This window comes from Penaeus vannamei, chromosome 3, assembly GCF_042767895.1.
Source record: "Penaeus vannamei isolate JL-2024 chromosome 3, ASM4276789v1, whole genome shotgun sequence".
Classification (NCBI taxonomy): Eukaryota; Metazoa; Arthropoda; class Malacostraca; order Decapoda; family Penaeidae; genus Penaeus; species Penaeus vannamei.
Window position 1 is genome coordinate 52,317,882 of NC_091551.1, and position 18,372 is coordinate 52,336,253.

General features: G+C 36.5%; 1 protein-coding gene across 2 annotated transcripts in view; it reads left to right on the forward strand.

Annotated features, from left to right (window-relative positions):
- The window catches only part of LOC113817371 (mitochondrial fission regulator 2), a 25,646-nt gene extending 12,318 nt beyond the window's left edge, over window positions 1-13,328 (forward strand). Inside the window, exons 1-6 of one of the 2 annotated variants that reach the window (XM_027369403.2) lie at window positions 2,108-2,260; window positions 6,135-6,356; window positions 6,865-6,975; window positions 7,992-8,663; window positions 8,893-9,295; window positions 9,942-13,328. In XM_027369403.2, coding sequence (XP_027225204.2) covers window positions 6,136-6,356; window positions 6,865-6,975; window positions 7,992-8,663; window positions 8,893-9,295; window positions 9,942-10,037 — 1,503 coding nt within the window. In that variant the 5' untranslated portion in view covers window positions 2,108-2,260; window position 6,135 and the 3' untranslated portion in view covers window positions 10,038-13,328. Of the gene's footprint in view, window positions 1-2,107; window positions 2,261-6,134; window positions 6,357-6,864; window positions 6,976-7,991; window positions 8,664-8,892; window positions 9,296-9,941 lie in introns of those variants that run through there. The other variant, XM_070116812.1, reaches the window with a different exon arrangement.
- Window positions 13,329-18,372: the final 5,044 nt, after the last annotated feature.

Sequence of the window (18,372 nt, forward strand, 5' to 3'; positions counted from 1 at the left end):
GATATTATTATTGCTATCATCATTGTCATTATCATTATTGTTGTTATTATTACTATAATTTTATTATCAGTATCGTCTTATTAGTAGTAGTGTTATCATTAGTATTATTATTAACACCATTGGTATTATCATTATTATCATAGTTGCTGTTAATATCTTTGTAACTATTATTTTTGTTGTGATTGTTGTTTTTATCGTCATCATTATTATTATTGATGTTCTTGTTATCATCATTATTAGTTGTCATTCCAACCAACGCGCACACACACACACACACGCACACACACACACACACACACACACACACACACACACACAAACACTGAGAGAGAGAGAGAGAGAGAGAGAGAGAGAGAGAGAGAGAGAGAGAGAGAGAGAGAGAGAGAGAGAGAGAAAGAAAGAAAGAAAGAAAGAAAGAAAGAAAGAAAGAGAGCACACACAAACACACACACACACACACACACACACACACACACACACACACACACACACACAAACACTGAGAGAGAGAGAGAGAGAGAGAGAGAGAGAGAGAGAGAGAGAGAGAGAAAGAAAGAAAGAAAGAAAGAAAGAAAGAAAGAAAGAAAGAAAGAGAGAGAGAGAGAGAGAGAGAGAGAGAGAGAGAGAGAGAGAGAGAGAGAGAGAGAGAGAGAGAGAGACAGAGACAGAGACAGAGACAGAGAGAGAGATCCAACAGTCACACTACATTCAAAGATAACATGAGAACCACAATTTTTCAGCGCTGACAACGGCTGCTCCAACATGACTCAACCGAAAACGGTGGAGGGAGTGTTGTCGAGAGAGAAGGAGGAGGAGGAGGAGGGGGAGGGGGGACTAAAAAGGATGGTGGTGGGGTGTGGTGGGTCATGAGGATGAGGTTTTTACAAAGAGGTGGGGTGGTAGGGGGAGGAGGAGGGAGGGAAGGGAGGGGATGTGAAAAGGAAGGCACATCCACCTCCCTCCAACATAGGCCTGAACACCCAGTCACATAAACAGTTCCTACCACTACGTACGTTTGATTTGTGGGTGTCTGGTCGTACCCTTTTATCTGCTTTTCCTCACACGCATTTTGAAATGTATTTTTTTATCTGTTATATCACGTTGTCTTATCATGCCGTTATATGTGCAGTAGTAGTAATCGCGTAGAGATAAGATGTAGAGAGAGAGAGAGAGAGAGAGAGAGAGAGAGAGAGGGAGAGAGAGAGAGAGAGAGAGAGAGAGAGAGAGAGAGAGAGAGAGAGAGAGAGAGAGAGAGAGAGAGAGAGAGAGATACACAGACAGACAGACATAGAGAAAGGATTCAGAAATAAGTTACAAAAGAGAGGTGAATTGTGAGGACGGAAAATCAATATATATAACGGGAGGCAGACAGACAGGGATAGGGAAGCGGACAGAGTGAGAAGCCAGGGGAGAGAAATGAAGCAAGCAGACCCACCATTCATTTAGTACACAGGTCCTGTTGTGCATAAGAAAACACTTTTCATCACATGATCTTTACTTTATTAAAGGATACACGGGGCATCTTCTTTGAGTATCTTCTCCATTACCTTAAAAATCTGGATGAAGATGAGTGAAGAATTTACAAACATCAATAAAAGCAGTAATGATACAAATGTTATAAGTTATAATAACAAAACTTCTAACGTACACAGTCATTATCTGGGGACCTTCCTTACGCAATACAAGTGAACAACTTGCTTTTGTAAGTTTATGTCATGAAATTTTGCAATTCTCAGAAATGGACCTTCTGTCCGAGAACCTCTTTAGTACGAACCAGTTACACGAACCGCATATTAAGACTAAAACTTTCCACTCCCTTTTTATCTCCCATTTGATAACTAATTCAAAACTATTCATTGAAAGGATTATGATCAAAGATTCCTCTATCCTTTATCATGTGTCTATATTTATTATGCATTCAGCGAAAGGGTTAACCGCAGCTGTTGATTATAACGCATGAAAGTGAAAAAAAAAATCGAATCTGAAACGCAAGTCTGAACTAAGAACTCGTTGGATTGGAAAATTCGCTAACGACGTTATAACCATACATTAAACCTTCCTCTTTTCGAATTATTTGTCTCATATATCGATGTCGATTGTGGTGATTAAGATGTCCTAATAAAATAATCGGTTTTAAGTACGAAATTTAAAAGAATATCGGAGAAGATTCGCCGTTACGTGACCCTCATATAAGATCGTCAGGAGGTTGAGTTAGTGATGTCACTGAAGACGGGAAAGATGAAACCAGGGAAGAAAATAAGTAAGGATCTTTGTTATTTTCCTCTAAATTAAGGGTCTTGGGTGTTCTTACATATCATGACGAGTTCATTTAATTGATGTAGAGTCCACGAGGGAAGAAAATGAGAGTATTTAGTGGGAAATGGCGTTGGTAAAAGGGCGATTTCCGAGCTGATGGTCAGGTCAAGGCTGTAAAAGGCGAAGAGAAGGAATTATAGAGTTTTGTTTTTATTTTATTATACGTAAATGGAATGGAAAATCCGATAAAGCATGGAGTATGGAAATCAGTTAGTTACTATGCTGTGTCGTCGTGAAATGTGGAATGATTTAATGGAGGAGGCAGACGAGGAGATAAAATCTTAGGAACAATACGATTTGTCCAAAATATCGAGCATTTCCAGTTTTTATGGGCAATTGACCTCGTGTTTCGTGGAGTGGATAAAACTGAACATATGTCCAGTGCTTTTATGATGTTTGTTTAGTGTTTGGGGTTATATTTTGTGGAGGTATAACGAATGGTAGTATTGGAGTGTTGTAGTTGTGTAAAAGGTAAAAGTTTACATTGTGTGTGGAGGATCTGTATTGGTGATGTTAGTGTGGTAAATTTGTGTTTTTTCTCTCGCATATTATCTGTATAATATCAGTGTGAGGACACTTTAATTTTCATTGATTTAGAAACATTGCCGTGGAAATCCCCCATACCCCAAACTGCGCCCCAATAATAGGGGAGGACTTGAAGGTTACCAGGGTGATTTTTGGGGTGAAATATAATGATTGTATTGTGCAGTATATATACAAGATAAGGATCACAATAATATCTAATACAAGGGGCTACATGTATATGGGAGCTGCCGCTCTCCAACTCTTGCTCAGGAAGACAAAGAATCCACCACATATGCATGGGAAGATGGAGCCTACAAGTGACATTTAGGGTGATATGAAGGAAAATGAGTTGTCCACCCTTTATTATATACTGTAGGGAACTGTACCCTCTGTAATCCACACCCTAAAGTGCAAGCTCCCTATATTTTAAGTTTAGTGTATGTCTTGACTCCCTACAACAGTTTATATGCTCGATGCTGCCAGATATGTGAAGGATTCTTTGATGAGGGCATGGGTTGAGGAGCAGCCCGTCCAGGAGGGGTTGCAGCCCCAGCATGAAAATATATATTTCAATCATATTTTACCCCACAATTTCCCTGGCAACCTTCATGCCCTACCCTATTATTGGGGCTGAGTTTGTGGGTATAATTCTTTACAGTATGGATGCACTTGCCAGAAACTGTCCCCCAACTCCACATCAAAAGATTTATTAATCAATCAAAGTTGCTGTGACTGGGCATGTCCTTTGGGCTTTAGAGGTTGTTGGGGGGTTAAGCATTGTCTTCACCTTGGTATGCCTGGCAAGATAGAGCTGAAACTAGGTAGCACTGAGTAGACTTACTTTATTTGTGGTGTTACCATTTTTGTGCAACTTATTTTTTGCACTGACGACTGCAACCTTTTGTCTTCTACAAAAATATCATAATCAGTTTGCCCTAACTTAGTCTGTACATACCAAAAAGATTTAACCTTATGGGGTCTAGTGTAGTAGAGGAAGGAATTTATCAATATTGTTGTGATTGATTGTTCATAGGTATCCTTAATAATCACATTATCATTTTTAACATGTGCGTGAAGTGACAGATTTCCTTGTTCAATTGTTTCTGTGGCCGAAGTATGAAATTGGTCCTGTGTTAGTGATATCATCTCAAAGCCTGGGATTAAAAGACGCTACAAATTAGCCTATTGGTGATGATTTCTCTCATCTTCATACTGTATACCTACTGCATTATACAAGATGTGTGTTCTGGTATCTTAAGAACACTTTCTACTACCATTGTATTTAGAGGTCCATCATCTGTTTCTCTTTCAGGGCATATTTTTAATCATATTTGAAGATATTGTTGCACCTTAGTGTGATATGTGATAAAATGTAGCATATGAATAAAAAAATGTAAAGGAGGAACACAAGAGAACATGCTATAGTTAAGAGTAAATATGGCGTACTTGCATTTGGTGCAAAAGATTCAGTATTATGTATTTAGAAGATAATGAGTAGATATGCAAATCCACTTGAAACAAATAATCCACAATGGGAGACTAACAGTCTTAGTGATTTCTGTGGCCGCTGAGTTTACACTCCTGCATTGACTCTCACAACGCATTAATTATCTGGCAAATTAGTGCTTTGACTGGTTATCAATTTATCAATGAATTGCCATGGAAGTCTACTAGTTATTTCTTGCCATACTGGAGCATCAATGGGTACAAGGCTACTGATGGATTCACAGGTGTCTTCTAAATATTTACTCTTTCAGTTAATGGCAATTCTTTACAGTATAGATGCACTTGCCAGAGACTAAGTATCTGACTCTATATGTCACCAATTTATTTAACAAGCTAACTTGCCCTGACTGAGCAAACCCAACTGCCCAAGGGGAGAGTCGATAGGGGGCTCTAATGAACAGCAAAATAGATCTGAAACTTAGGAGCACCGAATGGTTTTAGGCTCTGGGAGGCATTTTCTGCAATTTTTTTTTTTTCTTTTTTCCATTATTCATGCCTGCTGATTATTTCTTGTACCAAATACAGCAACTTTTAGTCCTATAACAGAATACAATTTTCAATTTGCCCTACCTTGGTGCATCCATACGGTAACGATTAACCCAATTATGCCTTTGGTTGAAGGTGTGGTAATTGTGTGTCCTGAAATGACATTATGTTTGCCTAATGTTTCTGAAAACCATTATGCATTTTTACACTGAGATTTCATCCTTGAGGTTCTATAACAGTTGTCTATTGATTTTGTTGATTTTCAAGTCCAATTTGATAGTTTATTTATTCTTTGCTATTATTTACTAGTATTTTTTGAATACTCCAAATCCAGATGTCTTTCTAGCTCTCCCCTGCTATTGGACCTATTGGAAGATTTTTTTTCTTTCTTTTTCTCTATTACTGTTTCTGCATCTTATTAAGTGAATTTCCTCCTTCATAGTGACTATGTGTGGATTTGATATATTATTATTAGTTGTTTTTTCTTCTTGCTGTCCTTTGTTGTGATTTTTTAATTAATAAAAAGAAAATTGTTCTTTTGAGAGACATTAGACTTCACTTGTATTGTTAGTTTTGACGAGAGATTTACCGTTACATATATAATGCATACTAAATATCGGTTTACTAGAAAATTTATTGAACACTTAGCATGCTAACACTGTATGAGAATATGTATGATTCCATATAAGTATTATGTACTTTTAGTACTTGTGTACAAAGGGAAAAACAGTCCTAACAATTGCCAAAGCCTTGACGTGATCTTAATATTCTTATATTATTCTGTCCTTTCCATTAATTGAAACTTGGAACATTTGCAAGGGCTACATTCTGAAACCCCTCACTGAATTTAATGATTTACAAATGTTTGCTGAGGACATTACTTATGTGATTAGGCAGACTTGTCTAATCACATTTATTTATTTGTTTGTTTATTCATTTTAATGACTATTTTTTATATCATGCACCAGCATTTTTGATTTCCTGATAATAGTAATTTAGTCCATTGTATGTTTCATCATTAAATGTATACCTATGCTTTCTTTATATAAAGCCAAGGTATACAGATATTTTTCTCTTAATCTCTTTCTTTATTCTTCTCTGAAGGTTTTCAGTGTCCAGAATTGCCCAAACACAAGAAATTATTAAATAGAAATTTTTACTTGAAACTTTTTATAGCTGACTTGTCTTATAACTCCCCAGTCATAGGATAATTCCATTATATTTATATGTTGTCTATGTTTCTTGGTATGCTGAAAATGTTTTATTTCTTCTCCTTTTTAACAATCTGTCTTGGTTTACAGGATGAGTGGCATGCCAGCAATGTTGTTGGGGCTGGTGGAGGAGCTGGTGCAAGATTTTGGAGAAAGTGCCTGGGTGATTTTGCAGGCAGTGGGCCTTGGTCCACTACTGCTGAGACTGAGGGAGGAGGTGCGAACATCATCAACAAGGGCTCGTAGAAAATCCTTTGTGCGTATTGTGGGCTCGGTTCTACCACTGAAGCCAGTGGAGAGACCGTATCTAAGGTAAGGGATACTTTCTGCTGTAAGTTATTTAAGCCTAAAGTTAAAAGATGAATGGTCATCCAGGTTGGTTCAAGCATGAGCTAGTAGTGTGGTTCTTGCTCGAACTTGCACTGAGCAAGCAAGTAATATACAAAAACACACACACGCACACACACACACACACACGCATGCACACACACACACACACATGCACACACACACACGCGCATGCACACACACACGCGCGCATGCACACACACACGCGCGCATGCACACACACACGCGCGCATGCACACACACACGCGCGCATGCACACACACACACACGCATGCACACACACACACACGCATGCACACACACACACACAAATACACACACACAAATACACACACACACACACACACACACACACACACACACACACACACACACACACACACACACACACACACACACACACACACACACACACACACACACACACACACACACTTCTGGACAAGTAAATTAAGGATGTTTGTCTTCTCAGGTTCGTTGCCCTGCGAAGTTTGAGCCAATCCTGTGACTCCTTGTACTCAGGCCATACCCAGGGCACAATCGATCCAAAATGGCTGGCAGACACCGAACGCTCTAGATTTAGGTGAGTGGAGATGGCACGGTGTACATAAAGAGTCTGAGGTCTTTTTATTTGAGGGTTTGTGCCTAAGAATTAAGATGCAGTTACCCCAGCCAGTGTTGCGTCAGTAGTAACATTAGATTATAAGATAAACTAATGGTACAGTGTAGATATGTATGTTTGAATATACTTACTGATGATACACTTGGGCATTTTTCTAATGTGGCTGGTAGATTTTGGGTCTTCTTAGAATTGAGGAAATTTGATGTATTACTCTTTGAGATTGGACAATAAAATTGATCAATAACATTATAATGAACCTTAATCTTGAGATATTCTCTTTCTGTCTCTCTCTTTCTCTTTTTTTCTCTCTCTCTTTCTCTTTTTCTCTCTCTCTTTTTTTCTCTTTTTTTTTCTCTCTTTTTCTCTCTCTCTATCTCTTTCTCTCTCTATCTCTCTCTCTCCCCCTCTCCCTCCCCTCCCTCTCTGAAAGCTAAACATTTGGTTTGGATTACATGCTCAAGTCTTCAACATGGTAAGACAAATGTAGAATAAAGATTGATTAATTATGATACATGTAAGTTATTTATGTAGGTGGAGGTGTAGGTGGGTGGGTGTGGGTGGGTGGTGTTTTTTCAGCACACAGCTGAGTCCACAAAGAGTCATCCTAACTTGATTTCCCCATTCTGTGAATTTTTTGAAAAATTGTTTTTATCTAATGATGTTTATATCAATACTGTTATTATTATTAATACATAATTGAAAATACTGTTAGCACTAAAATATATATACAGATAGATAGATAGATAAATAGATAGATCTGAAAATCAAGGGAAAGGAGAAACATGTGAGATAGGTTTGACTAGTAATTAACTCCTTGGTGACTAAGCTCTTGTAGAGCCATTTGCGAAAAAAAAAAAATAACAGGAGACATGGCATGTATGTCATGCCATTCTGGCATTGTGAATTAACAGTAGATATTACTGATGAATTTATTTGTGAAATATTTTATTTTTAACAAAATCACTCTATATCCTCAGGCCAATAATATCAAGATGTGAGACAGCTCCAGACCTATTTGCCTTTGAGCAAGCAGAAAGAGAGCACCTCAATGGGGAATCATCACCACGCTCTTCAACACCCTTCAGCATCACTTCCGACCTGGGATTATGCAGGAATCAGTACCCGTCCGATGCAGCTCCCAATGCTCAGATGCACCATTCCTCTTTTCAACATTCCACCATACATGCAGCATCACCATTTACGGATCCAGCAGCCATAGCTAAAATATCAGCCCTGGAGGATGAGCTGGCAAAACTACGTGTACAGATATCCAGTATCCTAAGTCAGAGCCAGAGGCCGCTGACTCCACCCTCAACTCCTATTCCAGGCGACCGATCAGGGTCTCCTGTCAGTTCTTTAGCACCTCCTCCTCCACCTCCTCCTCCACCACCCCCGCCACCTCCACTTCATCCATTAGGACCACCTCCCCCTCCACCACCGCCTCCACCAGCCAGCCAGAGTTCGAATTCTCAAGATGCTCCTTTGCGCAAGCTATCCTTCGCAGAACTTATTGCACAGAACAAAGGCAGCATCAACAAACACACAGAACCTGTGGATATTCCTGTTAATCAGAGCAGCAACTCAGGGGCAGTATCCATGGCAGATGTTCTTAAAGGCCTGAACAAAGTTAAATTAAAACGTGTGGCTAGGTGAGCAAAGAGATGGATATGATTATATAAATACTTCCTTGTTTAGATATTGTCATAGGGAGACTGATCAAATAGACATCTTGTATATATTTTTTATTTTCATTGTTAGTATTGGAGAGGGTTGTGAAAAATGAGATATTTACATTTAGTGTTGCTCTCTTGTGACTTACGATAGAAGTTCCTGTTCCTTGGATAATCTTGGAGCTTTCAATTTTCCATTTTATTGCAGATCACCTGGTGGAACACCAATACGAGACAGAGCGAAGTCCCCAGTTGGAGGTGACCCCGCAGCTATTATTGCAGCAGCCTTGAAGAAACGCTTTGCGAAGATGCATGTTGATTCACCAGAAAAGGAAGCAGATGAGAGAAATGATTTTGATTCGTCTCCAGAATCAACACCGAAAACTTCTCGCAGAATTATTCTACCTAAGCAAAATTCAAATCTAGCAAAATCAGATAAACCTGTACGTAATTTATTACCAATCTTGAAGAAGCCAACGCCTAGATTTCCTAAAGAGGAAAACTCACCTACACCAGAATCACCTGTACATAATTTGTTACCTGTATTGAAGAAGTCAACCCCCAGAACCCCCAAACCTTTACCAAAAGAAGAGCAGAATAACTTACCTATTGTAAGTGTATTTTTTATTATATTTTTCCAATTTCTTAGAACTATGTTCTGCATGCAATGTTACTCTTCCAGTCCCACATAACCTATTATTCTGTTTTACTGTAGCCTGTATCCTTGCTTTTACTTTCAGAAGTCCGAATAGTTACCCTGCATTTGATCTAATCAGTCTTTTTCCTTAACCCTTAATCCTTCTACCATTCCCTATCCTACCCCATTTACACCCCTCTTTGTAAACTTTACACTTCCATATTACCTTATACTGCCATTGAAATCTAACCCATTTTGTTTGAATAATGAACTCATTTATACCCCTTTTGCCACAATAGTTTCCCATAGTGCTATATACAGTTGTATGACTGTTCAGTCCCCTTGTCTCCCAGTCATAAAAATAATAGTAGTCTTCAGTATACTTATGATTACTTATTCAGTTATTTCTTACTTGTAAATATATGTTTTTTGATTATAGTATTCATGTTAGTTTATAGAGACTTGATTGATGTAGCTGAGTTATTCTTAGATGAAGTTATTGTTGTTTTTTAAATTTGATCATATGTGTTTTTGTATTTTAATGGCAATGTTTGATAGTTTCAGTGTTTTACTTTGCCTTCTGTCATCTAATATTAAGCATCTCTTTGACATGGTTGCAGTTTGGTCAGCATCTCCTGAAGAAGAGAAGTCCACGACCAATGGAAAAAAGAGACAGTGTGAGTCCATCCAGTGAAGCCTCGGACCTTTCTCGGTGATAGTGTGAAAACATCTGCCTTGTCGTGGTCTGTGGAGACCATTTCTGTGGCCTTGAATCTTCGCCAAAAATTTCCAGGGAAGGACATTCCCGCTACCCCATGCACATTTTGGTCCTGCTATACTGTCATTTACTTCAGGTTTTGGTGTAAGGAAATTTTAGGAATGGTGAATAGTGCATATGTACTGACATGTTTTTTGTTTGATTTTTATGTATATATTTTACAAGCACACATGTACATGCGCGTATACATACCTACATTATTACACATATATTTATGTTGATGTGTATTTTTATAACATTCCACTCTGGGTCATCTGAAAATATCCCAAATTGAAAACATGTTCATTCCTTTGCCTTCCAACTTGAACTTATTTTAAATGTAAGTACATAATGAGTCAGTGTTAGTAGTCCCAAGGCTGTGAATTCATTATTGGAATGAACTTCATAACCTAAGCACACCAGTGCAAGTAACAGGGCATGGATTTGTTGCCTTTTGTTACATGCCTTTTAGCATGAGGTCATGGTTTATTGTCATGGATCGCATGGCTCATGTTGTCTCTTCCAACCTTCTCACACAAGTGCTTTGTATCATGCACATATGGCATTAGATATGTTTTGTCTAAAACACATGCCATTTTTAGCCCTGGAATGGTATTTAGTCATTTCATACTTCTTTGGGTGCAAGAGATGTGTTGTTTATTTTGCTCAAATAACAAGCAATCAGAGATGGGTTTTACTCACATCCATTGTGTCCGCTCCTTAAGACTTCACAATACTAAATTCTGTCCTTGTCTTATGTCTTCACTTCTCCACTCATCTTATTGTATTATATGCTCTACCTCTCCAATTTCCTTAATAAAGGAATATTCTTGGATTTCTGTACTTATTGCCAGTGTCTGAGGGACTTGTGGGTTGTTGACAACACAGGCCAGTATACGCCAGAGGAATATCTCTTGCCAGGTTGATCAACAAGGAGCTTTGAGGTTGTCTTCTGTAAGAATACTGCTGTAGCATCATGTAAATGCTTCATCACTGTTGCTTTCTTGAACATGTGCTTTGTTATCTCAGTGGACATCTTGAGATGGCTGTCTTTAAATCTGTACTTCATTAGCCTGTCATTTCATCAAAAATGCAACCAAAGTTTCCAGCTTTGCTCTAACAAGTGCCAAAAATAGAAAGTCAAATGTAAAGTCAGCTTTGTATTTGTAAATATATATTACATTGTAAGAATACAATGAATGTTTGTATTCTCTGTGCATTCCCAATCTAAAATAACAAGAATGACTGTTTTCCATCCTGAATGCCTTATGGATAGCTAGAGAACTGCCTTTCATGAATATAGAAGGAAAAGACAGTATGAAGACAGGATATTGCTTTGCCTGTGTAAGCATGGTAAACGTATGTAGCAATATATGTTATTTTTTTCTATACCATAATGATAATTATTATTGTGAGTCACTGATAATCTTAGCAATATGTTATCTTAAATGATTTTGTATGCATTTATTTCCAGTATTTATTTATTGCCTGTCCTAATGAGAGTTCCTTTAATGTAATTATTATGGCAAACGTGGTTATCAATATTGTTGTTACTATTATTTCATTTCTGTTCTTTTTAATGTCTGTTATTATTAATATTAATAACAGTAAGATTATGATTGTCAGTGATTCTTGTATGGTGGTTCATAATGTACTAATAAGTTTTAACGTTAGGTAAAAGGTGATTGATGGACATGTACAGACTTGTTCTAAACAGTGAGATTAGTGAATATTATGTAATTTAAGATGTGTAAAATCATTACCAGAGTCATGGTTATTTGAAAATCAGCAAAATGATTATATTTCCATTTTCCATCACTTCCCATAACTTGCAGCTTCTCAGACCATTTTAAGGGTTAGAGAATAAGATGCAGCTTAGAAATACTAAAGGCAGTCAAAGCTACTTCAAAACAAGTGCTCTTTATTTTGGTTAGTTTCACTGGGTAATTTTTTTTGCTTCTTTGTTAGTGTGCAGTATTTGTGCATTTTTTTCTTTCTTTTTCTTCACTGCATTTATTTATTATGTGGCATATGAAGCGTGGATATTTAGCACTGCTATCTAAGGTAAAAACCTTAGGAGTGATTTTTTTTCTTCAGTAAAGCATTTACTGACGGTGATCGGCAGAAACTTGTTTAAATGATGAAATATCTCTCATCTTTCCATCACATTGAAAGTTCATATCTCATGACTCCATAACTTTTTCCGCTATTTTAAGTGACATAAAATTAGAAAGGGAGTAAATGAAAAGTTGAACGACGTGAATAGATAAGCAAAAATCTTTGTTGTGTCTGTGAGGTTTACCACAGAAATGAACACTATATTTTTATATACCAATTAGCTTTTCTGTAGAGCTGTTCTGTGATGAAGGAAGCATATCAGTCTTGGCACAAAGTAATTATTTGAAAATAGACAAGTTCCTTACAAAATGTGTGCATCATACATCAGTATTATTGAAGGTACTGATTTTGTGAAGCATTTTAGAAAAGGTTGGTATTTATTTGGAAATGAGTAAAGTACTGAATACAAACTAGGAAGATAGTATTTTGTAATACTCCATATCTTATATATTCAATAGCATTCATGTAAAGGTAGAATTGGATAAGGTGCTTAATGACAAACTCATGAACTGAAAGTAATTTAGAAAACCCATACTATACAGCATGAACATGTAATCTCATAATTCTCAATAGATGCACAAGAAGTATGCTACATTATGTGTTTATGCGTATGAGAATTTTGAAAGTGGTATCATTCCTCACACTTTTTTTTTTTTTTTCCCTTTCTCACTCTTCTGTTGGGGTTTTCTTCTTTCCTCGCCATTTTTTAATGTACTCTTATTCTATGAATCAAGCCAGTGTCAAAGTTATTCAAAGGAAGAGTGGTTTATAATCTGTGAGTATCATTGATAGATAGTTATAAAGTTGCAAAGGCAATAATGCCTTTGCATTTTTAAGAGGAATTATTTTAGAAGAAAGTTTTCAACCATTAAGATCGAGAAAATCACTTTTGTTGATATACTGCTGCTTTACCAAGATAGAATTGCCTTTATATCTCAAGTGCTAAGGTTTGTCAACTTTGCTTTGTAATGCAAGCAGGAGACCTTGTAATCATATTTTTGCTGAGCATTTTTATTGTGTATTTATATGATATCTGGTGCCTTGTAATGTGATGCATTATCTGTAGTCAATATTACAAATGTATTTTTGTGAATATTGTAACTATTTTGACATAAATATAATGAAAATATGATTCTTTTTTTCTTTTCCCATTCAAAGTGTGCAATAATTTTTCTTAGTTCAGGTCTATACATAATACATAGTATTGGTTTAGTGAATGTTGATCAGTAATAAAACTAGTTCATCTAGTAATGATGGTTTGCACTTATAAGTGGTTTGGCTAAAGTATTTAATTACCCTAACATTATGAAGATATTGCACCAAACACACAACTGTACAAAATTTTTATATTCATTCCCCACATAAAGTTGGGAGATTCCCCAATTTACTTAAGTTTCTACTGATAATTATACAAGTAAACTGTTGCATGTAGCAGCATTTTTCACTTCCGATTGAACAGTGGGAGAGTTGCAGCCTGGATATCAAGTACTGTAATTTTTGCATGAACAGGACACTGAAAAATGCTACACTTGATATTCAACAAGACATACTAATACAGAAAAGAAATTAAATGAAACTGCCACAGTTATATAATATCTCATACTAATACAGAAAAGAAATTAAATGAAACCGCCACAGTTATATAGCATTTCATACTAATGCAGGAAAGAAATTAAATGAAACAGCCACAGTTATATAGTATCTCATTATTATTGCGGCTGTTTCACAATGGGCCCATATGCAAAGGTGTTGAAATTTGAAATTCATTATCGACACGAGTTTTAACCATATGAACAAGTAGCCACAACCTTTTTATTTTTTTATTTTATTTTTTACTTTATTTTATTATTATTAACACAACACTGTTCTTTTTATTATTTGTGTTTAATTTTTCACTTGTCAAAATAAATTCTGGGCATGTACTTTACTTACTTGTGTAAAAAGATTTAAGAAAAAAGCAAACTGATAACTATGGTGAAGGATGAGATGATAAGTGATAATGAAGAAATTGCTTATGACATGATGATAATATAATAACGTATTATCCTATAATAATAGAATAATAAGTGAATTTTAACAGAAAGATAACAGTTCACAATGGTGATGATGGTGGTATGTAAGAGTATTGATTAATTTTTTTTTTTATCGATATGAAGATTTCCTTTGCTGGTTGGTAATGATGAGCACTTGATAACTGACAACTTGGTTAGAATGATTGTTCAATAGCTGACAGATTGGTGATGGCAATGGATTAATTTTTTTATGAAGTGATTTGGGTTTGTTGTATTCAGCCTGTCAGCAACATATCAAGAAGAAGAAGAAGAAAAAAAAGAAAGAAAGAGAAAGGAAAAAGAAAAGAAAAGGAAAGAAAGAGATAGGAATAAAAGAAAGAAAAGAAAAGAGAAAAGGAAGGAAAAAGAAAAAGAAAAAGAACAAAGAAAAAAGAAGAAGGAGAAGAAAAATAAAAGTAGACAGAAACAGAAAAAGAAAAAGAAAGAAAAAGAAAAGAAAGAAAAGAAAAAAGAGAAAAAAAGCAAAGAAAGAAAAAGAAAGAAAGAAAGGAATATAAAAAAGCAAAAGGAAAGGAATGAAAATGAAAATGAAAAATAAAAGAAAGAAACCAAAAGAAAGAGAAAGGGAGAAAGAAATTAGAAACACATCCATTGGGGAAGAATGCGCTAAATTACTAATTCTCATTTTCAGTATGATTTGTTTCCCTTGCTTCACTGATGGCCATCAAAAATGCAGTTTATCTATTCTTCATATTGATTCACACGATTGAGTATTGAATGGACCAGTATCCTACTGCAAATACCAAATAGATACGACATGGAATTAAATAAACCGCTCGAGAACTAATCCATCTCTTTCATCTTAATATATGTATTTTTATGCTTTGAATAAAACATTGATAATTTTATTATAACATATATGTTTTTATTAAATCATTGTAGATGTAATATAATATATACGTGATTATTTTTGTAAGTAAATGATTAAACAAAATGCGGGAACATGTCGGTTATTTTAGCATGATTCATGACACTTCCGCAAATGTATACAAATAAACAAACTTTTGAAAACTAAACTGCGGCAACTTTGTTTTTGTTAATCAAATGTACACTTCCAAGGTGAGTTCAATGTTCTAGGTTTCACGTAAAATGTTGTAAAGGTTAAATAACGAGTGTGATCTAAGAAATCAGTCATGCCACGATGTAGAAAAGGGTTTTATGATGTCAATTAAAAGAGTAACGGCTTCAACGTTTCCTTTTCAGGAATAAGTATTTAACTAACAGTTGGTTATTTCCTTTTTTATTTGATGGTTGACTGGGAGTGCATTTAATGCTGCGTTTATCATTAGAGCCATTTTTTTTATTTGAGTAAAGCACTAATATTGCCTATACTTGTCTATAATCATGGGAGTTTCATTGGTTCTGAGATGGGTAATTATCTAGAATAGGTCTGCTCAAATATATAGATGTATTAACAATGCTGTCTTGTCATACTCCTTGCTGTGTTTATCAGTCTGCTCAAGCAAAAGATGATAAGTTAGATATAATAGTTTCCTGCTGTAGTGTGGAATCTGTGCTCTGGCAGAGACCAACAAACTTCCACCATCTATATTTAGGTAAGACCAGGCTTTCAGACCTCGCACATGATTTAATTTCTTTAAAGAAACAACTTAAAGTTATGAGTTACTAATGTTCATAATACAGAGTAAGGCAGCAGTCCAGACTATAGAGTATATTTCTTGTGTGGGGAATATTACATATTTTCATGCTTGGAAAACATCATCTTGTCTATATTTGTGCGGACGGATCTGTGGACGGATGATGAAACAAGTGCACGGAAAGGTCAAATAAATTTTATATATGGAAGATGATTTAAAAAAGAATTAAGCGTGTGTGGAAAGTTAACCGAGAACTGCATTTGCGCGGACAGAATTTGATCAAATAATTTTGCGTAGACCAAACTCTACAGCCTGGGCAGCAGTAGCATTACTTGATGCAGTTTTATTCTGGACTGTTACCATTCTGCCACAGATTTTAAAGGATATTGTATCTTTCATGGTATTACTGAATCATGTTATTCTCTGTTTTGCTATTTCTACATTTTTTGCATTAAGCTCTGAAGTTTGAAATCCCCATTATGTAGATGGGAATGCAGTATAAGTGGGATTCCATTGACTTAACAAATTATGATACACTTCATTTCTCTTGTGGTTTCTGCTATCCACTTAAAAATGTTTTTAACCCTATCATGACAGAGTCAGAAATTTGTGACGTAATCATGACACAGCAGTTTAACCTTTCTGGCAGGTTGTGTGCTATGTACAGGTTCCTCACTCGCTCACTTGCTAGGGTGACTCATAATGTGTATACACGTTCTACATCATTATGTCATGATACCTGTAGGTATGCTTGTCATTAAAGGGTTAATCTCAGGTGGTGGGCTTACAGTAGTTGGCTGGATGAATTTATTATTTTTTAGTTATATATTTATATGCACACACACATGCACATATGGAAACACATACACACACATGTGCAAACACACTCATACACATACAGGTGCAAACACACACACACGTAGGGAGGACCTGTGTCCAACAGTGGATTTTGAAAGGCTGAGAGAATAGAATAGAATAGAATATATATGAATGCAGATAGATATGTGTGTTGTAAGTATTTATTTGTAATTGTGAGATGTAATTTTAATGTATTTTTGAGTTTTATGCAAAAAGAAAAGAAATAGAATAGATAGATAGATAGATAAAGTGACATTACTTTCCCCCAGAGTGTAAGGCTTGGCAAAGATGGCTGGTGGAAGTGATGTCTTACAAGAAGTCCGCATAACCCTAGATGACCTAGGATACCGCGAACCACTTCCACCTCATGGGCTTCCACTTGTACACCATCTTCTTGATGACCTTGTATCTGCAACAGCTGAGCTCAAGGATGTCAGAGAGAAACTCAGTCATTGCAAAAAGGTAAGTGGTAGATGGAGAGGTTTCAGTGTAATTTCTGGTTGTATTTGAAAAGCTGAGGATCTTGCTTCGGGTGGCATAAGTCTATAGGTAAAATCCTTACATAGACCATGTAATGTCTTTGTAATAATGTTTTCGCATTGCTAGATTAGACAATTGTGTTGGATTTAAGATGGATAGAATTGTACTGCTTTTGAAGCTTCATTTTTGTGTGTATGTGGGGGGGGGGGGGTTGTTTTAAAGCTATTGATTATCTTTTTTATGGTGCTTTTCCTGGTGTGTTAGCTTACCCGCCTGAAACCAGGTGGTTCATTTCTTTATCATATGTGCTTGTTAAAACAAACAAGTAGCCTTATCTTAAGGCCATATTAAAAGATAAACAAAAATATACTGATACCATTGATATAAATGTAAAAGTAATAGAGATACTTAGAAACATAAGATGAGAAAGGATGTTGCACTGCCTTGTTTCTCTATCTTTTCCATGTAGCAGAGAGTAGGTGGAATACCAATGTCTTCTAAGCCAAACCAGTAGGCTCATATTTGCCATGTATATTCCTTGTAAAAGCTTGGTAAATGTTTCCTCCCATCCTCTCTTGCTCCCATCCACTTTTACTCTCTCTATTCCTCTGTTCCCCTCTCATTGTTTATACTTCATACCTCTCTCCCACTCTTTGTCTCTCCCTCTTCTCCTTCCTTCTTCTCTCTCACTTGTCCTCCTTCCCTCTCTTCCATATGCTATCCCTTTTATCATCCCTTCTTCACTTCATCTTTCCCTCTCCTTTTTTCCCTGTCCTTTTCCTTCTTTCCTTCTCTTTCTCTCTTTTGCCCTCCTTCTCTTCCTTCATCCCTTTCTTTTTTCTTCCTTCTTCCCTCCCTCCCTCCCTCTCTGCCTTCCTCCCTTTCTCCATTCTTACTTTCTTTTCTCCATTCCTCTGTCTGTCCTTCCCCCCTCTCTCCCTTTCTTACTCCCTCTCTTCCTCCCTCTCTGTCTCTGTTTTTGTCTTCCTATGTCTCTCTGTCTATGTGTCTCTATCTATCTGTGTCTGTCTGTCTTTGGGTTTCTGTTTCTGTCTGTGTCTCAGCCTGTCTGTGTGTCTGTCTGTCTCTATGTCTCTAGCTGTGCCTCTATCTGTCTGTCAGTCTCTGCCTCCATTTCTCTGGCTCTGTCTGGATGTGTGTGTCTCTG